Consider the following 27,046-nt stretch of genomic DNA (forward strand, 5'->3'; position numbering starts at 1 on the left):
TTTGGTCGTGGACACAAAAGTGGTTGTGTCTTCAGTTATATTTTTACTATTTTTGCTCCTGTGTTTGTCTGGAGATCCTACATGTAACCATGGCTACATTGTTTACATATGATCAGCTGTTAGCAGCCTGTACCATGTCAATGCTAACTGGTGCAAGGCCAGATGTTTCCCGATAAGGTGAGGAGAAGGAGGTAATGATGACGTGCTGGTTCTCAGGTGTGAGCTAAGAAGTGATGATATCGACCTGCTCTTCCATCCTTTGTTATAGGGGGACTTAGGGGACCTAGCTATGCATCCTAACCCAGCAACAGAGGGAATACCAGAAGGCAAAGTAGCATCAAGCTATTCACAGACATGGCTAACGGAGCCAACATCAGGCACCAACACTGGATTGGAGGAACTTCTCCTGCTGTGAGCAGACAGGATCCAGGAGACAGAGACTGAACAGACTGCTGAAGAAGCTCAGTCCTTGACCCTGTGGAGGTGGAGGCTGGCTGAACTAGAGAATGATGCACAAGCTGTCATCATCTGATTTGTTATGGGCCCTTTTGCACTTTCCATATCATTAAGTTTCAACCAAACTGATCCTGAGATTGCCTCTTTCAGGGTCTGTGATCATTTCTCACTGACATACTGAATAGCTCTGACACACTCAGCCCAAACAGGCCTTCCTTCTGTTCCCTGAACTCCCAGAGTGGTGAGTTCAGCATGATTAATGGCAGGGGCGAGAACAACAGAAACCACGCCGAGGCTGTCATGTCATTGGCTGTCTCTTTGTATTTTAAATAATCAATGTAGTACAAGCCCTATTACATTAATATGTGCTGAGTGTGTTGAGTGTGTGAAACCCACCGGCAGCACCAGGCCTCGGAGCGTTATTTCCCCTGTCATGGCAACATCTGATCGAACCAATCTGCCACTAAACAGCGAGGCGAGGCAGGTTACTATGGTGACACCTGCAGAGGGGCCATCCTTAGTGACAGCTCCAGCGGGGAAGTGGAGGTGGATGTCGGTTCCTTCTAATGGATCTGGACCTCCGGTTACTGTAAACATGCAAAAACATCAAGATTAGATTTGTTTCTATTTCTCTGTAAGGATATACCCCTGGAGTGAACGCACTGTTGGTGAGCTGGTAGGTTTTAGCGTTCGCTCTGAGCCAGCTGATAGCCAGATGGGCGGATTCTTTCATGACGTCCCCCAGCTGTCCTGTCAGAGTGAGCTGACCCTCTCCCTCAGTCCGGCTGGCCTCCACAAACATGATTTCTCCACCTAGAGGGGTCCAGGCAAGACCCAGAGCCACTCCGGGCAGGGTGAGCCGCTCAGACACCTTTGAACACACACAAAAACACACATATATAAATGATCTAAAGAGCTGGAGTGAACACGAAAGAGAAGCTAAACACAAGGTATGTGCTCCTTTGAATTTCATAGAATGTGAAACAGAAGATCAGCTTGACTTCAGTGACAGATGAAGAGTAAGAGAGGAACGAGAAGAGGAGAATAAGAAAAGAGAGATGAAAAAGACAAGACATGACAGAAAAAGCAGCCAGAGGCAAACCATACTGTTTCACATTACGCTGTATCATGCATGATGTTTCCAACTCTTCCTGACTCAATCAACAGCAGCTGCTGCGGAGCTGTGGGACCTCTGCACAGGCGGTCTCTTTATTCAAGAGGGCTGTGAGGAAGATCTGCACATTAAAGACGGCCTTTGAAAGCCTCTGCAGTCTCTGCCCTGTAAGATCCAGCTTCTGCTCACCTCCATCTCAAACAGCGGAGGCCCCAGGATGTCTTTCAGGGCGATGTGGTCGATCACTATGGGCATCTCTGGAGGTGCCACCTTGTCTGAACACACAGATAGTAAAATTCATTATGTTGAGGTTATGAGCATTGCTGGTAGTCTGGTATCCTGCTAAAGTTTCAAACAGCTAATTTCAGTTTGCTACAAATATTTGGTATTAAGTTTTGATCGGACATTTCCAACCTAAAGGGGATGTTTTTTTTTTGTTTTTTTTGTCTTTTTCTATGTCCCTCTGGGTACCCTGTGGTAGCTTTACATGATTGATAGATAAAAATAATTATTTTTTCCTTCATACTAATGTTTAAGAAAATACTTCTTTCAGTGGTGGCTGCTGGTCAGCTCATTTTTTTTAGGCCTACATCATAAATTTGTTTATTAATTGAAACATAAATTCTACCCTTCGTGTCAGCTTGTTAGCAGCTGGAGCTGCTACGTGAGACTACAACAGGCTGTTAGTGAGAGTGACAGGGGGAGAAGCTCCACAGCTGTAGCTGTAGCTGCTTATTGGTGAAAAGAGAGAGAATCTTTAAATACAACGCTCGTAGTTTTTAAGAAAGGTAAACTCACTGGGGATCGATAAAGCCTCCAGATCAGTCCAAAACAACTGACTGTAAAACTCAGAAGATGCTCCGGTGGAGGGTTATACTTCAAGATCGCTGACTGGCTCATTTCACTGTCGATCAAAAAGGGATTCGGCCTCAGACAGATCATCCAATCATCATGCAGAAGCCCAGCATCCACTGCCTCATAGACCCCCAGACGCTGAGCGTCCAATGGGTGGGACAAAGCCCAGCGTTCATCCAATGACCGTCCAGTTTCCACAGTGGAACAACCCACTCTACGCTTCCCTGCTGAAGTCAGAAGAAGCTTAAGCCACGTTTCCACCAAGCAGACCAGTTCGTTTCATCCTGGTACGGCGCACATTTGGCGGCATTTCCACTGTCTCATCCTGGGACATATCCTCAAAAACCGAGAGGAGCCGTCCCACTTTTTTGGGACCCTTTCGTATGGGTGCCAGACTGGCCCGATCCACTCTCGGAAGGTGGGGCAACACACTACAGACCGTTGATTGGTCAAAGGAATCGTCACACACCCCCACAGCGGCTGCATTTCTCCTGGTGGCACACAGACTTCTCTGAAACAAAGCTTGATTGCGCTTTGTATCAAAGAGAGGACGAAATGCTGCATGTCTTCAATCTATGCTCTTTGTTTTCAGTGTCACAATTTTCTTCTTTATTGGTTTTAATAGCAGGTTAAACTGTGTCGAGCTGCTACGGTGTCATGCTATTATTTGACAGGTATGGCTTTCGGCATCCAGCTTACACGCCGCCTACCACAAGAAGGCACAGTTTGCTGTGGAAACGCAAGCGGGATCAGGCTTCATTGTACCAAACTGTCCCAAACCGTACTGAACCGACCCGGACTGCTTGGTGGAAACGCGGCTTTAGCGTCCTGACAGTGTTAAAGCGCTGAGACGCTGCGGGGATGAATGAGAAGGAGGTGGAGCCAGTTACCTGTGATAGGTAGCTGATTCTGAACAAGAGATGAAGGAATTGTAGCGCATATTTTGTCATTGAAATGTACACACAGCAGAACATATCACCACTTTTTGGGGGACATTTTAGGGGAAGCTGAGCTTCTCTGGCAGTCTTTTTTCAGCCTCAGTCCAAAACATTTGGCTTTAGCTGTTGTCTCTTTAAGGCCCCGCACTCCATAAACCCTCTTCCCTCTGATTGGCCAGCACTGTGGAGGCCTGGTGTTTGAGGCCCACCCGTCTAATACATCAGTATTTAGTTCAGAGACTTTTATGCAATGACATCATTTCTGCCAGTCTCATGAGGATCTCATGGGGATTTTCAAACAAAATGTTCTGAGCAGTTCATAGACAGATTCAGGAATTTCTTCAACATATAAATATGAATCGGTTTGAATTTCTGCACCTTTAGTGTGAACATCCACGGTTTTTACTTTTTTTAAAGAGACTGTTACGGCTATCTGTTTGAAGTTGATTCTTTTAACTCCTTTGGCCTGGAGTTGCATACACTGTCATGATGACATGACTCTTAACAAGGTGTGTTTGTTCTAGAAAAGAATGGAGATCAGATCTTATTTTTAGCACTTACTTTTCTTTGTTCAGGACAACTTTGACACAACACGACGAGGTGAGGTATTTATTTATCAATGGTTACGTAGCTCTACTGTTCGAAACGTGACAACAAGCAAACTCTGTCAGTTTGCACCGCCACATTTAGAAACCTATTTTGGCGCTGATAATCTTATTTGAAAGCGTGGACTATGATCAAGCATATATCTAGAAGGGTTTTTAAGATCACTTAGAAACTTCTTACAGTCCCTTTAAAATATAATACCCCCTCTTTAAAGTCAGATGAAAACTATTGCACTTCAGGAATATATTTTAAGTTGCTGCAGGGCTTCTGACATCAGTTAAATAAACACATTTATTTTACACATGCAAACAGTCAGACTCTGTCAACCTCGCCTTTCTCAGACTATTTCCTGACAGACACGCACAGACATAGAGAGAATTAAAACAAAGATTCATGGAACACCAAACACATGGATATACATCAAAGAGAGAGCAGTGTCATCTCAAACATCTGTCCTTGAAAAAAGCCAAAACACACACGCCAAGCAAAAACACTTGTTTGTCCTGCAGGTCGGTGACATCAGTTACCTCGCAACATAAGAGCTTTTCGCAAAACAGCTCCAAACAACAGCTGATGTCCTCAGACTTATTCACATCTTTAGTTTCTGTTTATTTTGGAATAATCCAAAAGTCTCCTTTCCGTGTCCATTTGTGTCTGCAGACAAATTTTCTCCTCAAGTGAGAATTGAACAGGAAAATACAAAAAAAAGCAGATTTTAACTCTAATTTTATAAAATGAGTCAAAAGCTAAAATGAGCCAGGCTGTGCTGACAGAAGACTTGAGAGGGTGTTATTTACTGATAGAGACCAGCTGGTTGCACATTATCCAGCTCATTACACAGCCACTGAGACACATCAAGTTGCATTTGTAAGGATACTTCAGACACACTTCAGATGCTTCAGCAGCTGACGGGAAATATGGTGTTTAATCTACTGTGACATGAGTAATTATCAAACAGATAAAGAGCCAGAATAAACAGGAAAACAGTCTGTGAGAGAACAGTTTGTTTGGACGTGCTTTCTTAAGTATTCACTCATGAATATCGATGCTGGAGAGCAAACCTCAGATTTGTTTTTTTTTTCACTCTTAGTATCCATAAAGATGAACACCAACAAGCTGATATGTCGCATTTGTTTGAAAATAGTGGCGACGAAGAAGAAGAAGGGGAGGTGCAGCGGAGCCTTGTTCTTTGACAATCCGCTCTTACTGAGGCTGTTGGTCTGCAAAGTAAACAGAAATAAAAGCACCAAATGGTGGGCGCTCAAAGACAGCTACATTGCCAAAGAAATGCAGCCCTTCAATACGGTTGAAAGTAGGGCTGAACGATCTTAAGAAAAGATTGAATTGCGATTTTTCTGGCAGATATTTTGATTTCAATTCGATTCACGATTTTCTTCAAATCAAGCTTTGGGATATTCACATGTAGGGCTGAATGATTTTAGGAAAAGATCTAATTTTTCTGGCAGATATTGCAATTCACGATTTTTTAATCATCAATAGTGATGATAAATAATCTGTTTTCATCAACTTCTACTCCTAAACAGAGGCTTTGTGTTGTTGACCTGCTTACCAGCACTTTTAACATATAGATTGTCTACAAATTTGTAAAACAGAACGTGTATAATACTTGACACAACAGATCCTGAGTCAGTCAGGAGCGCTGCAAAAAATTGCTGCTTTGGCGATCTCAAAATTGCATTGTCTAAAATTGCGATTTCGATCTGAAAACGATAAATTGTTCAGCCCTAGTTGAAAGCCAGAAATGTTAAAAATGTTTGACAGACAGTACGGATTGACTGGAAAAAGGACATGTTACAAACAATTCAGGAACTGTATAAACTCCCTTTTATTTAGGCTATAGTTTTTATTGTTGTTTTTTTTTGGAGTTTTGTTTTTTCTTTCGAGACAGGGTCTATGTTTTATTGTTTTTGATTAGTATTAATTATTTTCATTGACATGTATTTTTTTCTAAAAGAGAGTCCATTTCATTTTCATTGTATTTTTTTCTCTTTCTTGTTTGTTAATTTATTATATTTTTTGTTTAATTTATTTTATTTAAAAGATCCTGACCTTTTAATTACAGTTAAATACTCTTAAGAAATTTAAGTTTCTTGCTTTTGATATGGTGTACTCACTTTATTATCCCATTTATCATAATTACATCAATGAAAAAATGGAAAAAAAATCAAAATAATATTGTCAATAATATCGTTTTTTCTGCAATAATATTTTGGAAAATTATCGTCTAGCAAAATTTGTTATCGTGACAGGCCTAGTATTAAAGAATTTACAGTGTGTCAAGAAAAAAAGGATTAGGTATGATTAGATCCAGAGCACAGAGGTCGACATGTGAAGAGTCATGAACAAACAGGTTCCTTTTACTCAACATCAAAATTCTAAACTGAAAAAAGTGATTTTCGCAGTTATTATAAATTTTCATGAAACAATTCATTTAATAATAATGTGTGTTAAATTGGTTTTAAAAAAATTCTGTATCTACTCCTCAATTTGAAACAATTTCCTTGTATTTGTATTTTCATGTGCGTTTGTAATACTTTATTTTAAATTGTGAAGAGACTTATTGACACCCTATCAGTGTATCAGTGTTCATTTAATATCCGTTTTAGAATCCACAATCAGAAAACAGATAACGACTTGTTATTTCATTTCTCGTTTTCAAATAAAAAATCAGAAAACAAATAACGGCCTATTTTTCGCTGTTTTGATTTTGTTTAGAAAATAAAAATAGAGTATAAGAGAATTTAATTTTCATAGGATTTTTCTTCTATTCGTTTTTGGTTTGTATCATTTTCGATGTGTTGTGACCCGAGAGTTGTTGACTTTGTCCTCAGGGAGGCCAGTCTTTAACTGCGTGGATCTTGAAACCTATTCACAGAGATAGATAAGGCGATATACAGTGAGTGACAAATAAATAGACCACTATGGCCACACTAGAACAATACACCGATGTCACTAAGCAGTTGTTCGAGGCTGGTAAGACCCACACAGACATTTCAGAGACGTTGCAGGAGATGGGTGTCTGGAGATGCTCTGCAATGAGTGTCAGAAGTTTCTGCATCCAACACAACCTCAGGCAGAAACGTCATGTTACTGATGCCTCTTAAGAGTGACACGGATCCCCTCTGTAAAAAGCTCGTACACATCCGCCATCCTTAACAAAAACGTAAACTAAAAATAATAACTGTGAAACGTTAGCTTTCCTGCTGCTCAATTCACCTATCAAAGGAATTACCCGGTAGAAACTGACTTACATTCCTGAGAAAAAAAAAAGTCAACAACTCCTAGGTCACAACACATCGAAAATGATACAAACCAAAAATGAATAGAACACCAATCCCTTAGTAATCCCATTTTCTCATACTATATTTTTAATTTTAGAACAAAATCAAAACAGAAAAAAATAGGCCGTTATTTGTTTTCTGATTTTGGATTCTAAAACAGATATGAAATGAAGTAATGATACACTGATAACACCCTCCGACAAAAGCTGTTTTTTCATTCTTAATATGCAGATTTTCAAACCTCTACATATTTGTAGTTGTAGAAATCTTTGAATGTGTGCGTAAACTGCTCAAAATGGTATGTTGAAAAAAAAAAATAAAACACAAGATTTTCACGAGATTTGCTGAAATGATGAGGTCATCATGTAAGGATCCCCAAAACTAGTTGATGACAAGTTGGAGGGTCGGGCCTCACACACCGAGGTCTGTTTATAGCTCTTTGAATAACGTGCCTCCAGAGAGACAGTTAAACAGTAGAAAACTGCCTGAGTGTGTGTGTGAAGACAGACCATGAGCTACTCATACACATGAATGATAAGGCACATGAACACCACTAACGATGTAAAAGGCTCCACAGACCAAGAGGAGCAGCCCTTACCCCCTTGCTGTGTGGAAGCCTCGGGTGTCAGAGCTTCCTCAGTCTTGGTGACTCTGTGACCTTCAGCGACCTTTACAGCCACTGCACGGCAGATGGCCCCGATCTTTCTCTCCAGAGAGCGCACACCTGCTTCACGAGTGTACCTGAGAAATCAGATAAAGTAGTTTTAAAAACAGGAAGAGGAGTGGTAGAAGGTGTCAACTGCGTGAGTCAGAAAAACAAAATGATATTAGCAATGAAAAAACATTTTATTTGTAGGTATCAGCCTTAAAAAGTTGAATACTCAAGGCCCTGACAAAAAAGCAGATTTACGTGTCTGTGTGTTTACATGTGCGTGTGTGTGTGTGAGTGTGTGTGTGTGTGTATACGTTTACCTGCTGATTATGTCCTGAGTGGTGTCCTGTGGTATATGCAGTTGTTGAGGTGTTAATCCGTGCTGCTCCAGCTGGTTTGGGATGAGGTGACGGTGAGCTATCTCCACTTTCTCCTCTTGAGTGTAGCCTGAAAATACAAACACACACACACGCAAATCTCACATATTTTATATTTTTGAAAAAAACAAATAAAACTTGTAGATAGACCTATTGTACATTATTTGTAAAGTCCCTGAGATGATTATTATTATCAAATTATTGTTTAATTACCCCTCAATCACAAACCTGACCTCACTGATTGATACAGGGAGGGGATATGTGCATAACTTGAGCTTATGTTACACTGCATATGTTTACGTTAATCATTCATAAAAAATGTCTGAAAAGATTATTCAGCCATCAAACTGTGCAGACAGATAGTGTTACAGGCTTAACACAAACTCAGAGTGCAAGGCTTACAAGCACAAGCGCTGATTTATGTTTGTGCTGGTGGGTGCTCAAAATTCGCACGACTGCCAAAAGCAACTTACGTCATTTAAAAGCATAGCAAGTGCACAGACTAGCACACAGACAATACAGCAGCATCCGGCATAAATGCCCACACCCACACTCAGTCATGTAATCTTGCCAGTTTTACGCACAACACCAACAAGTTTCTTTTCCTCTTCTTATGCTATTTACTCAATGCAACTGTCTCTAGGGGACTGAGAGAAAACAGTTCAGACTAAAACAAATCTAAAATCCGACACCCCTGAGATGAGATACAGTGGGGAAAATAAGTATTGAATGTGTCAACTTTTTTCTCATCACATTTATTTCCAAAGCTGCAATTCAAACAAAATTTCTACCAGACATTGGTATGAACTCAAATCATCCACACATGAAAAGAAATCACAACGTTCAGGTCCATAAATGATGATTATGTGAGATTAAGTACCATAACACAGGAAAAAAAGTATTGAGCATGCTAACTATCATCTAATATTTAGTGGGGAAGCCTTTGTTTGCAATGATGCTGTTTAGAAAACTTTAAATGAGCTTCAACATGCCTTTTCTTGAGGAATGGAGTCTTGCTGGCTGAGCGTCCATAGAGATCATGGCGGTGGAGTGCATTTCCTATTGTTTTCTCTGTAACATTTATACCTGCTGCCTCCAAGTCTTTCTGGAGCACTTTCAGGGTGGTCCTTGGCTCGTTGGGTTTTCTTCTGACTATCTTTCTGACTCCCTGGTCAGAAATCTTGCAAGAAGCTACTGTGTGGTGCTTCTTCCACTTGTGAATAATGGCCCCAATGATGCCAACTGGAATATTCAGGTGCTGTGATATAAGTCTGTAACCAGTTTCATTCTGATGCTGAGCAACAATCAGGTTGTGAATGTCTTCAGAGAGCTCTTTGCCATTACCCATCATGAGGTGTGTCGTATTTAACTGCTTGGTGATAAAACAACCTTTTTTATAGGACCATCAATTTGCTCTGGCCCAGCTGATGTTGGTTTGCACTAATTGGAAGTTCAAGTAATAATTACTGACAGATTTCAGGTGGTATGAAGCATTTCCTTGCCAAAGCATACAGCCTTTCCATGGTGGGTTCAATCCTTTTTTTCCTGTGTTATCGTACTTATTTCCACATAATCATTATTTATGGACTTGAACATTGTGATTTTTTTTTTCATGTGTGAATTATTTGAGGTAGTATCAATGTCTGGTAAAAAAAATAGTTTGAATTGCAGCTTTGGAAATAAATGTAATGAGTGAAAAGTTGACGTGTTGAATACTTATTTTCCCCTCTGTAGCTGAACAATGCGCTGTACTTAAAGCCAATCTGCCAGTCATCAGCATCTGATCAATCAGTTCTGCTCTTACTGCTCATTGTGGAGCTTTAAGGAGACAAAATACAAAACAGAGTTTATAGCAACACACCCTAGAAAAGTAAGGATGCACTGGCATAACCGGCACACATTGGTGCTCAGCACTCTCTGTGGGTGCTCTGGCTCCAAAGCACCCACAGAATTGGGGCCTATGTTTAAAAGACCAACCATGTGAATGATTATTAAATCATATCATAGTTATCTGAAGACATTAATTAAATAGTAATGGGTGTAATCTTTAAATCTAACAGTAACCCATCCAATTACCCTAAGAATAACTGTACTTGTGTAAAGAAAAGAAAAAGATCTTTTTGGATCCTGTGGTTGGGTGGTTTGTTTCATCTGTTTTCACTGATGCATTCTGCTCTAAGTTAGTTCCTGGAACAATAGTTTGGCCACAGGATCAAAAAGAGTCCATGGGTTTTCTTCCTGAGGGTGACTTTCTCCACCTAAACCCACCTGGAACCTGCAGTACCTCCATCCGGTCCAGCAGAGCAGGGGGAATGGTGGCTGTGGTGTTTGCAGTGGCGATAAAGAGCACCTGGGAGAGGTCGAAGGCCACGTTCAGGTAATGATCTGTGAAGCTGTGATTCTGCTCTGGGTCCAGGACCTTCAGACACATTTGGAAACAATCTCAGTTACTTTAATCGTTTGAATCAAACAGAATCGTTTAAGCAGGAAGAAAAACTGATGTTTCCTGGAATTTGTGTGGACAGACAAAAACAACTAAAATGAGTTTGAGAAGAAGTAGAACAAACGCTAGTTAAAAGTTTAAAAGAAGCTTTTAAGTCTGTCTCAGGAAATAATAGTCCTATTATCCAGAGAATTATGATCCAAATGTAATTTGGGGCGTAGAAACAGAGCTGACCTCTAGCAGAGCAGCTGCAGGATCCCCCTGCAGGCTTTTTCCCAGTTTGTCCACCTCATCGAGGAGGAACACCGGATTGTTGACACCCACTGTCTTCAGTCCGTTGACGATGCGACCTGGCATGCTTCCAACATACGTACGCCTGGAAGACAGGTGGACTTGAAGTATTGGCTTACTGTCAAAACATTAGCTTTTAATTTCTGACAAATTCAGGACAAACTTCACTTCACCACAGGCACCATGAAAAGTAAATAAAGTCGTGTATACACTAAGGCCAAGTTACCATCGTAGCTCAGACCAGAAACAAATTATACATTACTGCCCAACACAAATCAAACTTCAGACACAGTGTCATCTATGACAAATTCGAGCCAGATTTAAATGAGTACCAGCTGGAGGTATGTGATGTGAAGTTCCTGGTCTTCCAAGAAAGAAACAAGGCATGTAATAAAACTCTGAATTAGACTCCACAGGAGTGATTTGACCTTCTGAGAATGCTTTGAGAAAAGGGGGAGAAAAGAGTTGAAGAAAATGAGCAAAGAGGAACCTTTCTCTATATCTCTGGCACTCCTCCTGTTGGTTTGCCAGACACATGTTTAACATCTGACTGAGAAGAGGTGCCTAAACTCTGTTTGGTCTTCCCTCACAACACCACAATGAGTCCTGCTGTGTGAAACCCAATCTGCTGCTCTGCTACTTCTCTGACACACACAAGCACACTCTGGAATAATCCAAAATATGTTTTTTTTTAACCATACAAAGCTAACAGCATAGAGTACACTGCAAACAATGCACCAGATCGTCTGTTTTCTGTCTGCTTTGAATAAGCAGAGATACTCTCATACTAAGCTATCAACAGTGCAGTCAAAGGTTAGCTGAGGGGCACCTGCAACTCAATGTAGTAGAAGTACTCGCTAAAGAAATGAGCTTAAGTGTTGTGAATACACTGCTTCTCATTATGTCATTTGTGTTAGTTATCTTTACACGATGCATGATGTAAGAGGCAAACAATGAGGTCTCTGTTTGGGTATTTACTAACAGCAGCTGGATTTACCCACATTAAAACATCACTCTGAACCATCAGTCCAGAAAACTCTAACAGCTCTACAAATCTGGATTTCTTGATAATCCAACAGTATTTTTCTGATGACAGTCTCCATATTAGAAAACGCTGACTCTAAATGACTTTCAAGTAGCGTAGAAACTGGCGGAGAGGCAAAGTAGTGTGGATGCATGTCTAATGGCTATAGTTTGTCAGATCAGCTGTGCCCCTACACCGCAAAAAAAAAAAAAAACCTAATTATTAATCAATAATTGTTTATATAAAAAAATGTCTTATTAGACTTAATATAAGCCACATTCAACTGGCAAGTCAAGAAAAAAAATGTCTTGTTCAAGATATTAAAAGACAAAAATTACACCTGAGTTGCTTGTGACGACAAAAAAAATCTTCCAACGGGGAAAAAAAGTACTTGTTTAGTTTCTTGTACAAAGAATTTATTTTTATTCCAAGAAAGTTTTCAGGCAATATTTCTGTCTTTTAATATTCAGAAATAAGTTATTACAATGTTTTTTCTGGCTTGTCAGGAGATGGCTTCTTTTAAGTCCAGTAAGACTTTTGCTACATTGCATTTTAGTTTTGCAGTGTCATTATGCCTCCTTATTCACAACTTTTTTTAATAAAACATAATCAAGTTATTACCGCTTACTATATAAAATCCAGATGTAAACACAAATATGTTAATGGGGGCTTTGATGGAGTGTGCTCTGCTTTGGGAACAAACCTCTCGTGGACACTTAAGGATCAGACAAGGCTTCAAATCTTCAGTCAGTGTTAGTGCAATGCTCTGCTGTTTTAGGTGCAACAACGCAAACTGTCTTAAGCTTTAGCCTAGCATGCTAAAACTCTTTATCCAGTCTAATTATAAGAAAGAGATTTAACTGAATAAAACAAGGAAAAGTCAGCTGGCAATGCCATTAAAGGTGCTATGAGGAGGATCTGTTTTAACTGCAGTCCCTCGCCACCTGGTGGTCCAGAGTCTTCGCACACTGTTGTAAATTACTTTTAGTGAGGTGTGTGTTTGTTTTGGAATGAAATGGAGATCAGATCAAAACAAATTTTCTTTGTTCAAGACAACGTTTTACTGGATACAATGCGCTAAGGTAAGGTATTTATCAGTAAAGTTTTTTTTCTTTATTAATTAAGTATACAATTTACAGACATGTGATTGCACCAATAGTGTCTAAATAAAAACATGCATAAAGACAGTGTTTACACAAAGTACCTTAAAACTTTAACAGTACAGTTATGTAGCGCTACGGTTTAAAACATGACATCAAGCAAACGTTGTAGCAGACGGCTATATGTTAGCGTGGTGCTCCGACGTATCTGTAGGCTAATGTGACAATAAGAAAATACTGTCAGTTTGTAAGAAGTTTAGCTGCTGTTTATGTTTAGTGCAGCTTGTAGCCCGGTGCTGTGTGACATATCAGTAATGTGTGACATTAGTGAAACCTGGTTAGCTATGTCCTGCTAATCATCTACCAAGCAGAGCTAACGTAACCTCACTCTTCATTTTATTGATAGACTCTCAAGTTTGAACAGACCACTGCAGAATAACTGCTGACTGTGGGTTGGTATGAACATTATTATACAGTTCAGTCCCTTTGTTATAGAGAGATACATCCTGAGCTAAAAGCTAATTAGCCTTTAGCTGGGGCTGTATCACTCTCCTGTTTTGCTTTCTTCTGCTCTAGTTAGGCTCCTGTGTCCACCATCACTACAAAATTAATCACAGAAGTTGTTTTCAGCAGAGGGAAACACAAAGCTCTGTGTTTTATCTCTTTTCTCTACTAAACTTTATCACCTGGTGTGGTGTTGTCAGAGACCTAGACCTAAATCAATATGGTCCTGTTCTGAAAGATAAGAAGTAGCATTTTAAAATAACCTGTAACCAGCGATATTGGCGTTGATAATCTCATTTTAAAGTGTGGATTACAATCAGGCATATATCTAGAAGGGAGACTTTTTCAAGATCACTTTCAATCTCCTCACAGCCCCTTTAAGTAGCACTAAAGCCTGCACTGATGGAAACCCTGAATAACCTTTCTCTTGCATGTAAAAACAGTGAATCATGGAGGCATCTTTGGTTTAGAGCTAAATGAAAAAAGAAAGCTTCACATTGAAAACTTAAGCCTGGTTTAACTGAAACATTCTGCTGCTATTTGTACCATCCTTGCTTAGTTTACTGTCCTTTGTGTTTTAAGACAGACCAAAGATTGGTACACTCAACATATAAGTTATCATCATTACTGACAGCCGTCCTTTGTTTCAGAGCTAATGCATGTGTTCCTGACATACACATTGTGGAGGTCCTGCCCTTGTGTGCTGTCCAGCTCAATAAATGTCCTAAGATATCTTGATAATAGCTGCCTTTCATCCAGAAAGCCATAAAGTGAACATGCCTGTTTCAATCATCTGACTTGTCAATTGCTCACAGGTGCAGCTAAAAGATGAACCAGCAGGAGGCCTGAATGTATCTTAAGCCAGCATGCTCTAAATATGTTACATAATTTCATTACTCCTTTCAGACAGAAATGCTTTTTATTCCTCACAAGCTGTGTCTTTATAGTGGTGTTTTTGATGTCTGTATTTGAAACGCAGTCCAGATATGACACTCATTAAGCTTCGCTCAGCAGCTCAGAGCGCTGCGCTCATACACTCACACTGCTGTGGCACATCATAACGTCTGAGACTTGATAATTTAATGATGGGCTGCTTCAGAGCTACCTCACTGTGATCACAACACTGACTTCCTGTCACCTCTCAGGCATACCTGTGTCCCCGGATGTCGGACTGATCACAGACTCCTCCCAGAGCAATGCGGTGAAACTCTCTGCCCAGAGTCCTGGCTATGGAGCGTCCCACACTTGTCTTCCCCACTCCTGGGGGCCCAACAAAGCAGAGGATGGGGCCCTGGGGACACAAAACAGGCAGATAAATATGACGGACTTAACCTCATTCTTGAAAACAGTCTGCTTCTGCTTCACACATTTGATTCATGGATCCTTGAAAAGCACCTTCAGTGAAGTCTTAAGCTGTCTGACAGCCAGGTACTCCAGCACACGTCTCTTCAGTTTGTCCATGGCGTAGTGATCGTTGTCCAAAAGAGTACGAGCAGCTCCAATGTCCAAACAATCTGCAGTGTGTGTGAGAGTGTGTGGATTGATACCAGACAGAAATAGCAAAAAACAGTGAAGTGAGCTGCAGGAACAGGGATTGTAATTAAAGCAAGTGAGAGGGAAAAAGAGGACAATAGAAAACAGTTTACTTGAAAGTTTTGGAAAAGCATCCCAGAATGGTTTGGCAACATTTTCTCCTCTTTCGAGGCCAGAGAATTCTCCCACATTGTTTGTCAGAAAGATGTTTCAAATGTATTTGCAGCACATGCTGAACTCTGACCTTGGGATCTAACCCACTGAGCTGAGATTATGGTTTCAGAGGCAGACTGTGGTCAGGAGCAGAAACAAAGCAAAGCAGTGCCAGAGCCTGTTGAAACAAGTGTTTCACCTCAGTTTATACAGCCAGAAGGTACAGAGTAACACAGAGTTCATTTGGATTCTGTCAAATGTACATTCAATATAAAATGTAGCAGCAGTAGCTCTGTGTCTGTGAGTTCAGAATCTGACTGGCTAACTGCTAAATGCTAAACCCTACACACCAGCTGGTCGGCTGTATCTGTGGCGCTCTGCTCTGTGGAGCTGAAACATTTGATCACTGCAGTGAAATGGATTCATGGAAGCTGTGGGTCTAAACTTGAAACAGTTAAAGATGTGTGGTGTTGCTACAAAAATGTTTATTGGTGCAGCTTTAGCCTTTAACCAATTTCAGTATAACCGAAAACACAAAGGATTTCAGATTTCTGGATAGCAATAAAGAACTTCTAGGATTTGTCAAAAGAAATCTTTCCATTTATTCTCATCAGGCGGTTTGTTTTTTAAATCTTTCTCTGGGTAAGGGTTTTACTAGTTTACCTTTACCAGAAGTGATGCTGTAATATGCCAAAGGGTCTTTGTTCATTACAAATATGACACGACGTGATACGTCTGGCATTTCTTTCATCTTGAGACTTTTTTTTTACCTTTAGTGCTTTTGCTCCATGGTAACTCCACCATCAGATCCAAGTAGTTTCTGGTCAAAGCGTACTCAGGCATAGACTGAGGCATTTTCTTCAGTCTGGGTAAAAATTAGTCAAATGAAAGTAAATTACAAAAAGAGAGAGAAACATACACACAACTCAGGCTGTGATTTGGAATCATATATTAAAGACTGATGATTTCAACCACAAAGTTATGAAGTGGCCTTTTGAAATAACCTATATTGTGGCTGATAATCTCATTTCAAGTTGGGGGTTACGATCAGGCACATCTAGAATGAAGACTTTTTCAAGGCCACTTGGAAACTCAGCACAGCCCCTTTTAGTATAAATTACATAAAACATAAATCTCCATCACAAACATAGTTTAGTAAACCCAAACCACATGCTCCATACAAAGAGACAAAGAAATTGTCTCATTATAAGTCCAGAAAAATGACTTAACGCAAGATATGAAAAGACAAAAATCACACTAAAGTTTCTTTAAAAATTCTGATGATGTGGTAAGAAAAAAATTCTTGCCCATTTTTTTTAAATGAGTACATTTCAATATGAGAAACTAAACTACTTATTTTTTACCCGTTGGAAGGTTGTTTTTTTTTCTTTATAAGCAATTAGGTTTTTGCCTTTGAATATCTAGAAACAACATTTTTCTTGACTTGTCAGGTAGATGTGGCTCATATCAAGTCTAATAAGACAATTTTACTGAAAGTAAGGCATAGACACTTTTCTTGGATTGCAGTCTTTGCAACATAACAGCTTCAGCAAGTACATAGCATTTTACTCTCCAAGGATGAGTGGACTTAAAAGTCCCATATTGTGCAAAAATCGCTTTATTAAGCCTTACAGTGAAATTTGTGGGTCTTTGGCTTTCCTCCCAGCCCACAAAATGTGACATTTAATGACAAAACCAGTACTTAGTAATGTTTGTGAATGTAACTCCCTGACCTAAAACGAGCTGTTTGGATTTTGGGGATTTGTAGACGTCAGCGATTCCCTTTTTTGACCAATCAGGAGCAAGTCTGGCCTGGTAGGTCCACCAGAGCAGATACCCCCAAACCTCCTCCCTGCCCACTCACCTCCCTGCTGCTGGAGAGAAATCTCCCCAGCAGCAGGGAGGAGAATGCCAAAGTTGAAGGGCCATCACTGCTCTGTATTTGGCTGTGAACAGCCACATAGTTCCATGCTCAAGCTTCCCATCTCAGATGAAGACAAGACTAAGTGGCTCGAGTTCATTTATCAAGGAAATGTTCCAGCTACACTCAGTAAACTGCATTTGATTGCTAGTCACTTCACGGCCGACTGCTTTTCCAACTTTGGACAGTACAACAGAGAGCTAGCGAATAGACTGGTCCTGAATCCAGGCGCATTACCAACCATTCACCAACAAACCTTGGACCCTGGAAATGTGAGTATTTTAAATGCTGTGTGCTGTGGAGCAGATGTAAGAGCTTTTCCTCAGTGTCCCCCTATGTCTCTGTGTTAGCTTCAGGATGCTAACTTTAGCTGCGGTTAGCCTGTTGTTTTAGCCTGTAATGTTAAAGTAAACGAGCTTCGCTGTTTTCTTAACATTGTGCACTTGGAGCTCAGTAGTCATGGTTACATTGCGCCGTTCTCCGCGGCAGAGTGGGGCGGTATCAGCGGTGGCTTATTTACATATGAAGGTCACGCTCATTAAATCAGACTGTTCTGAACAGGGGGGCTATGAGAGCCTGGAAACAATGCTGCTGTGCTTTATTTATTGGCTTTTTGGACCAAAACATGTTACTACCATTTCATGAAGACATCAATGATCCATATTAATCATCATACCATGGATTCAACTCCACCATATAACTGAACTGTAAGATTGTGAAATAATTTCATCCCTGATAATAAATGTTACATTTTTTACTAAATAATGCAGACAAATTTTCTTTCTTTCTCTCTAAGACAGAGCTCAGATGGCCTAGATCACTCTTGAGGTCTGTCACTCCACTATCACCCTGTTTCCTGCTCTGTCCGCTGTGCTTTCCTGTCCAATCAAAGGCAAAAAAGCCCAAAGACCTGACCATCGGGTATGAGAGACCAAAAGTAACTGAGAGAGCTTCATTCAGCATGATTTGTCACTAATGAGAAAGAAAGAGTGGTTGTGGGTAAAGGTTCACCTTTTAAGCTCTTTGAGACAAACTTTGAGTGCCGCTTCAGGCATGTTGGCCCCGTGGACCTTCCTCTCCAAGACTGCAGTGTCATTGCCATCCTCATCCTCATCTTCCTCATCTAGATTGAACTGTCGGCCTGGGAACACGCCACCTTTGCGTACTGATAACACCTTGAATGAAAATGAAACAAAGGTGAGCAGGGAAATCATTACAGACAGAACTGGACATAGAAGCAGAAGCACAGGGGTCTGTTACCCTCTTCTCGTTGTCCGGACTTCTCTTCCTGGTTTTCTGCAGCAGTTTGAGTCCCTCTATCTGCCGGTTCAACATGGGCAAAGCCTTTTTAAAACGCTCCTCCAAGCTCACTGCATCCAGGACCTTTGCAGAACACAGGGAGGACAGAAAGTGATGGAAAAATACAACAAAACCCCCACACTACAACATCTCTACTATCAATCTACCCAACAAATCTGTGCCTAAAATTCATTTTCTTCAAACACCTCTTCACCTGCAGTTTCTCCTTGTTTGAAGTGCGAATCATAGAGGCCACCACATCAGGGAGAGTTTCTCTGGGGAGACTGTCCAACAGTCGCCTGAACTTGGCCACCACTGGGACAGACATGTCCAACATACCTAACAACTAGACAAACACAAGCAGAGACACAGCCATGTTCAGTTTAGACTCCGTACAACAGGTTGCTGTCATCGCAGATCATGTGCTTGCAGTTACAGTTTTTTCTCAGTTGCATTGGTTCATTTCTCAGATCAGAATTGAAATTTTTATCTCAGCAGGTCTAATTTCTTTGAACGAGTTGCAAATGTTTTTGGACATCCATGCAAATGGTTACGTGCAATTCTCTGTTGTTTCCTACATTATCAATGGCTTATGTCATGTTGATCAAAATGGATTATCATGGGTCTCTGATGAATAGTCTGACCCCCTCAACATTTAGTCATGAGTTCATCGCACAGTTCTTTACATGCAAAAAGCTTGAACAAGTTATCATAACATATCAAGCATCTTTCCACACAATTCTGTTTTTTTCTAAATCTGTCTGGATTGGTAAATTGCTCCCTGGTCAATCTTATTGGATCAACCAATGATCAAACAGTTTTCTGAAATTGCTCAAAGTTGCATCTCATGAACCATCAAGTTGCAAGTTGATGTGTACTTTCTTCTGTACAGACAGTGGCAACAAACTTCCTGTAAACGTCAATAAAGATCTATCAGACCTGTGGACCATGTTCTCAGTCATCAGTTCACAACAGCTGAGGTTGGTTGAGGGATGCAGCCAACATTTGGGAGAATAACTGTGTCCCAAACCATTCAAACTTTTTGTGGACAGAGAAGATCTTTGTTGTGATGTGGATGAGAATTTGTGGCCCAGCAAACAGGAACATAAGGAGATGTAAGAAGACTGCACTGACCTGTAGTTCCCACAGCACTGCATGAACAGTTTTCCCCAAAGAGACTGTTCTATGTTCACCTTTCTACTTTTGTTGTTGGATTTTTTTTTCCTTTGTGCTATGCAGTGCCGTCTTCTCCTTTCTGTATCGCAATAATGGGGTCAGTCAACAAATTACAGCACAAATACTGAAAATGAAAATGTGAATTTCTCCAGTCTGTTGTAATCAATTTCCCACACATACCCTAACATGTAACCTACATTTTACAATATCTGTCCTCAAAACTTTAGACATAGTTTCACCAGAATGCCCTTCCAGAGTAAACTGTTATACTGATAACATGACTAAGCAATTTGACTGTCCTATTCATACACAGTGACACGAGGACTCGTCATTCTGATGCACTGACACAGGTATTTACTTTAGAGAGAAGAACTAAGAATCTTAAGAAAGAGACTGGCTTTTGCAGGTAATCCATGGTGTTTTGCTATTTGTACAACTTGTTTATACTGTTTTGCAAATGGCGAGGATGATTTGAGAAATGTACCAAAGTGATTGAGAAAAACTGTGAAATGTTTGAGACGAGTATAGCGTGCTTCTTGTTAAAACAAAAAGAAGAAACATTTGGCTCTGGAATTCATTTTATCGAGTGTTCTCAGAATTCAAGTGGAGAGTTGAAACATTTCTGCCAAAAAAAGACAGAAGAGAAACATCTTGACGACATTTGATTAATTGGTAAAACATAGCATGATATGGGAAAGGAAGTGATTTTTTTAATGCCATGGGAGATTTCTCTTGCTTGATCCAGAGAGAAGATTGATCTCATTCTCCTGTCCATCAGTTGGCAGCCTTCCTCGCAATTAAGTATGTTACCAGCTCCTTAAATTGTCATTTTAAGACTCAAGAGCTTCTAACACAGTAACTTGTGGTTTTTTGGTGAGTTGTCGTAATTTCTCAAGACTTGAACTAAATCCTTCACAGCTTGTTACTGTCATAACCAATTACGTTCATGGCTGAATTGGTTTACAAGAATGTTGCCTGTTTCTTGTATAAAAATAAACAATAACATTTCAACATCTCAGAGCTCTAACAGTTTCCTTCCCAAGAGTGAAAACCCCTTTGGCACAAACTCTCTTCTTCTTCAATAAATCTGGTTCATAGCTGAACTCAAAATATTTCAAATGATAGATTTATTCATTCCCATATGTGCTGTACTGCTGATACCAGCAGGTGGGTTGACAGATGTCTAAGATAAGATAAGATAAGAAGAGATAAGAATTTATTCATTGTGGAGGAATTCTTCGAGATGTTAAGCTGATGGTTGAGAATTGTCAGACCAGCTCGAGCAGACATGCACCTGGAACTGATTTTAAAAGAAACGCTCTTTCTATTTTATGAGTTACAGTTCACTGAAATTAAGAGTAGTATAGTATTTTCATAATACTTTACTTGGTAGACTAGGTGTCAGTTTTTGGCTGAAGAAACCACAATTTAAACCTGGGTATGAGGAAGGGATATGAATGAGGGATAAATGATTAAAAATCCGCCATAACTAGTTTGTAGTTATGGCAAAACTATGGATCCTACATTTATGGGACATTTTATTAGGTACCTATGTTCAACCACTCGCTAACTCATATATCTAACCAGCCAATCACATGGCAGCAAGACGACCTGCTGAAATCCAAACTCAGCATCAGACTGAGGAAGGGAGGTGGTTTAAGAGACTTTGAACGCAGCTGGTTGTTGGTGCCAAATGGGCCAGTCTGAGTATTTCACAAACTGCAGATCTGCAGGGATTTTTTAAGCACAACCATCTCTGCGACCAGAATGGGTGCCACTCCTGTAGGGATGGGTACCTTTCACATTTGAAACGATACAGTACCGATGCCCGGTACCTGGCAATCGATACCGGTACTCAACGGTACCAAGTTTCGGTACTTTTTTGTGTTTATGTGGTAAAAAATATCAATTTGTTTAATAATGAAATGTAAAAAAAATTCAATTTAAAGGGGACATATCATGCTTGTTTCTCCTTTTCACTATGCCAGACTAGGATGCCTGTAAAGCATTTCTGCCCTGAGTACAAGTCATTTAGTTCCTTCATTTCCCCACAATAGCGTTCTCAATATCCTCAGTTTAGGCCACTCTGAAGATCTCGTTGAAACGCTCCGTTTAGAGAATGACCTCCAGTAACCTCGCAGCGTCACAGCCCTTTGTGCTCTGATTGGTCAGTTCTATCAGAGGGGCGGAGGGGGTAGAGCCAGGGGGAGGTTTTTGCAGCATGGCAGTATTTACAAAATCGCCACAATGAATGGAGCAGACCGAGCGAGTTTGCTGTTTGCAAAACTTCACCATAAGGCATTGATAGCAGTAATAAAATGGCAGAGTGTAGGATACGTCCTTTTGTATTGGACCCCGAGTCAGACCCGGACGGTTCTGCAGCTCAGGAGGAAGAAAATCCACCTCAACACAGATCATCTCAGGACGCTTCAGTGTGGTGAGTCAAACCGGTACTGTAACATGTATAGTTTATACGTGGAAATATAGGCAGACCTCACCTATAAACTATTTCTATAACAGGGCTCCATCCTGCTCCTTCACTTTTCTCTGTCTGTTTTATCCATCATGCTGAAAGTTTAGTCTAAAGATCGCCTCTACCGTCAGTTCGTCACTATGTTAGCACTCAGTCAAGTTAGCCAGAGCTGGTAGGGTGCTTTATTTATACTCGGCTCTTGGTGGGTGTATCCCTCGGTGGCGGTTGTGTGACTAACTGACATCACAGAGGAGGAGCTGCTTTATCAGATTACTCCAATAAAAAGAAAGGATCCTCATGTCGTCATGAAGGTCAAAATCTCAAAGCCAAATGTCAATGACCTATTTTCAGAGGCATCAAATCTCGTTCTAGGATATCAGAAAAAATACAATATCTCATTTTTTGAAAATTCAGGGGGTGAAAGGTCTTGTTATCAACAATATAACCTTGCAATGCTGTGTTCATGTCCAGCATGGAAAATCACCTACTCTGTCACTCCCTCACAGTCACAAGGATGTGTTTAGGTACCTAAACATGGTACCTTTTGGTTTTACATGAATCAATATCCGGTACTTTGTACAGAATTTGGTCGGTACCTAATTTGGTACCCATCCCTAGACTCCTGTCAGCTCAAAACAAGAAACTGAGGCTACAATTCACATGGGCTCACCAAAACTGGGCTATAGAGGATTGGGAAAACGTCATCTGGTCTGATGAGTTTGGATTACTACTGCCACATTCATATGACAGAGTCAGACTTTACCAGATCTCAATCCACTAGAGCACCTTTGGGCTGTGGTGGAATGGGAGGTTAGGATCATGAATGTGCAGCTGACAACTCTGCATCAACTGTGTGATGCTATCATGTCAAGGTGCGCCTTGTTGAATCTATGACACAAGAATTCAGGCAGCTCAGGAGGCAAAAGGAGGTCTAACCCAGGACTTGCTAGCTGTATCTCATAAAGTGGCCAGTGAGTACAGGTAGTTAGGAGGTAGAATATGTTGATGACAAGAAGATGCTTCTCTTTTGTGATCTATTCTTGTTAATTTATCACTTCTGTCTTAAAAATGTTTCTCTGTTATCCATCCACTTGTTGAAAGGATAGATGGAACTTTTTTTGTGTCATTTCTTCCTCTTGACAAAGTCAAACCCTTTACCTTCATCGCAAATCTTTCTTTGTTTAGTCACACATGCTCAGTCCACATACTCACTTGGACAGCAGCATGGTAGAACTTCTGGGTCAGCTCTCCCAGCTCTCCATCTTCTGCTGTGACCCCCTCCGACACCGGGGTCGTGTACTGCTCCAGTTTATCCAACTGCTCCACCTGCAGATTTTTAGTTTTAGAGAAAGGAACACGCTGAATTAAAAAAGTGGGTTTTTATTACTTCCACTACTAATGTGCTGCCTGAAAACTCGTGTTTTGGGCCTTTATTGTTTTATAAAGCAGTTATTAGAAATGATGCCAGCTGATTCGTTGTGCATCTTTGAGAATGCTTCACAGGGAGCTTTAGCAGAAGACTTGAGCGACCCCGGCAAATCACTGTAAGCAATATTTGATGAATGATTTGTTTGTCTCCTAGCTCACACAGGGAGACATAAAATAAGCTCTTGAATCCTCTTGGTTATAAACCTCAGTCTCATTTGGCAGGAAACACTGATTTCCAGCAGTTTTGTTCAAAGGAAAATTCAGTGTCTGACTTATTCTGGCACTTCCCACAAAGCATCTGGCAGTTTGTCCTTTTTCAGATTAAGACATACCAACCTCTCCCATTGAAGAAGTTGTGAAATGAAACTTGAAACCCATTTTTCATAATGAACCTCAGTATCAAGACAAAAGAGCAGAAAGCTGTTTGGAGAGATCACTCAAGCAGTAGTGTAATCTGTGGGTAATGTGGATTTTTTAATAAGAAAGGGAAACTTTTCAATCAACAAGTAAGTATCTGCAGTTTATTCATTTCTACAATTGCATGAAAACAGAGACAATGAAAAACTGCTTTGCAGCCTTTTTAAGTTTTCCTAAAAATATATTTTTTTACCTCCTTAAGCAATAAGGAACCAATTTGTTTGCATGTTTTCTATGAAACAAAGTCCCCTTACTAATGTCACAGTGTCCTCCTGAGCAACATGTGGCTGTAGCTCTCCGACGAAAACAAGCGTATATATAAACACTGAAAGACTTCAAACAATAAATTTGGCTTTGCTCATAATTTGAAAACTTTTAACACATTTGTCTAAGCTTCAGGATATTCTGAATTTGTTTTGATGAACAGCAAAGAATGTAGGGGTGGGAGAAAAAATCATTGTATTGTAGTATCAGGATTTTCTGTTTGACGATTTTAAATTGTGATTTTTGGTTCAAAATTTTTTTTTTTTTTTTTCAAATTTAACTCCTTCATTTAAGTCTTTATTTATAAGTTGGGTTGTAAAAAAAGTCGGATTAAATCATGATCCTGAATAAATCCTAAAAAACTGACTCATGTGATGTGCATTTTTTTGGGAAACTATGGCTCATGTCTATGGACATCATCTTCATCATTCAACTTTTTCACATGGTTTGGTGTTAAAAAAGCAAAATTAAAATGGCAAAAATCGGGACTATGAAATAACTGCAATTTAAATCACAAAACAATCTGGATTCAATCTGGAATCCGGAATCAGGAGAAAAGCATATCGTCCCAGCCCTTAAAGTGATTCTCCGGGATGGAACAAGTTGGGTCCTATCACAAGGTTTAGGGCAGAAATTACCCCTACAGCAGTGATTTTGTGCAGCAGAAGCCCAGAGCGCTTGCACCAAACACCCCCTCCCTGCTCCTCTGCTGGTTTCCTCTGCACTCAGACGGGGCCAAATTTTACTTGACCAAAAACACAAATAAACGGACTCCCACCAAAAAATCTGATATCGGTCTGCATTCACGCTTTGTTCAGAGAATTTTCAGCGCGTTACTTTCACACAAAAACACCGCTAAATAAAGCTCTAGTTCTCATCGTGTCGTAAAACGGCACTACCTCTGCTGCAGAGCCACAGCTGGCTACGAGGCGCTCGCCACTTAGTGTATCAGTCCGCGCGCAGCGTGCCAGATATAAACAAATGCAGGTAGTCTGCCAGGACGAAGAGACACGATGAAAACTAGAGCCTTATTTAGCGGTGTTTTTGTGTGAAAGTAACGCGCTGAAAATTCTCTAAATAAAGCGTGAATGCAGACCAATATCAGATTTTTTCGGTGGGAGTCCATTTATTTGTGTTTTTGATCAAGTAAAATATGACCCTGTCTGAGTGCAGAGGAAACCAGCAGAGGAGCAGGGAGGGGGTGTTTGGTGCAAGCGCTCTGGGCTTCAGCTGCACAAAAACACTGCTGTAGGGGTAATTTCTGCCCTAAACCTTGTGATAGGACCCAACTTGTTCCATCCCGGAGTATCACTTTAAAGAAAGTGCCCAAAACAATGAATTCCTTACAGGGGACTTAGACTATGACAGAGTGCGAGAACTCTCTATTTTGACATGATGAATAAAATGTGTGATGAGAAATACCTCAGCCAAGACAAAGGGCCGCTCTTTCAGAAGACTTGTGACACTGAAGCGGCACAGTCCAGTGATGAGGAGGGTGTAGTGAGGTTTCGGCCAGTTACTGCCCACGACCTGCACTGCTATCCCCGCTGTACCAATTCTGCAAGGAGGCAGAGACAGAGAGAGCACAACAGAAGAGGATGATTACTGGTTGTAACTACAGACAGTTCTGCCTCTCAGCAGAAAGTAACAGCTCCTTCGGACTTAACAATAAAATGTCAGGAATGTCTTAAGTTTATTTGTACACAATCTCAACAAACCAATCCCAACAGCAACCAAAAAACAAACTTTTGTATGTCATGGTGTATTTGAACCAGTAAACTATAACAATTGTTTCAAAGCACAACTAACAATAAAGTAAGATTACTTCCTTATTGAGTTTTCTTTAACAAAACTTTCAGAATGAGTGATTTGAAGGTATTTTCTGTTTTTTCCCACCTGTTTTTCACAGTCAGCACTTTTGCAAAAACAGGATTAATGAACAGTTCGGTGGTCAAATGGGATTCATGACAATGAGATGCTCCGACAAAACATAATGCCTGAAAGGTCTCAAATGTTGAATTAGGAAAAGAGTCATAAAAACTAACAAAGTTTTTAACCTGGTAGCCGGATGAATAATTATGACCTTACTGTGAAAGCTCCAATGAAAGCTATCAGAAGTAGCTGTAAGAGTTTAAATTGACCAGTGGGATTCTAACAGAACGAGAGTAACCACAACTAAAATACAAGAAAATCAAGCCTCATGACGCAGGCAGGTGTCTCTGGTACTTTCACCTTCTGCACACAGACATAATGTGTTTCTGATTATGGGCTCTCAATGCTAAGCTGCAGTGTTAGTGTTTTTGTGCTCCTGTGTGTGTGTACGTGTTTGCGTGTGTATGTGGAAAGTAGTTGATTCAAGATGCTTTAAATCAAAGACACATGCAGTGTGTTCAAGGAAGGGTGGATTGGATAACAAGAAGCAACATTTATGTGGTCCACCACAACAATAGGAGGGTTGGGATTTCTTTTAATTCCCTTTCCACTTAAAAAATGAATCCTCCCATTTCTAGGAGCTGTACATTCATCTAGTCCAACTATAAGGAATCAGTGAATCACTAAAGACATACAGAGGGGAAAAGAAGTATAAAACATGTAATCTTTTTTCTCATTACAAAGCTGCAATTCAAACGAAATTTTGACCAGACATTGGTATTAACTCAAATAACCCACACGTGAAAAGAAATCATGACATTCAGGTCCATAAATAATGATTATGTGGA

At 40.3% G+C, this 27,046-nt stretch overlaps 1 protein-coding gene across 1 annotated transcript in view; it reads right to left on the bottom strand.

Annotated features, from left to right (window-relative positions):
• Nucleotides 1-27,046, bottom strand: part of lonp2 (lon peptidase 2, peroxisomal) — a 33,621-nt gene that overhangs the window by 3,722 nt on the left and 2,853 nt on the right. Inside the window, exons 2-16 of the mRNA XM_074678243.1 lie at nt 25,749-25,884; nt 23,430-23,543; nt 18,783-18,914; nt 18,530-18,652; nt 18,281-18,444; nt 16,119-16,213; nt 15,058-15,176; nt 14,814-14,953; nt 10,978-11,119; nt 10,569-10,719; nt 8,244-8,370; nt 7,870-8,012; nt 1,760-1,845; nt 1,120-1,327; nt 853-1,043 (exon numbers count right to left, since the gene is read on the bottom strand). Coding sequence (XP_074534344.1) covers nt 853-1,043; nt 1,120-1,327; nt 1,760-1,845; nt 7,870-8,012; nt 8,244-8,370; nt 10,569-10,719; nt 10,978-11,119; nt 14,814-14,953; nt 15,058-15,176; nt 16,119-16,213; nt 18,281-18,444; nt 18,530-18,652; nt 18,783-18,914; nt 23,430-23,543; nt 25,749-25,884 — 2,071 coding nt within the window. The remainder of the gene's footprint in view (nt 1-852; nt 1,044-1,119; nt 1,328-1,759; nt 1,846-7,869; nt 8,013-8,243; nt 8,371-10,568; nt 10,720-10,977; nt 11,120-14,813; nt 14,954-15,057; nt 15,177-16,118; nt 16,214-18,280; nt 18,445-18,529; nt 18,653-18,782; nt 18,915-23,429; nt 23,544-25,748; nt 25,885-27,046) is intronic.

The sequence above is a fragment of the Halichoeres trimaculatus genome, unplaced genomic scaffold, assembly GCF_033239565.1.
Source record: "Halichoeres trimaculatus isolate MK-OKI-2021-1 unplaced genomic scaffold, fHalTri1.1 fHalTri1_scaffold_10, whole genome shotgun sequence".
NCBI classification, from domain to species: Eukaryota; Metazoa; Chordata; class Actinopteri; order Labriformes; family Labridae; genus Halichoeres; species Halichoeres trimaculatus.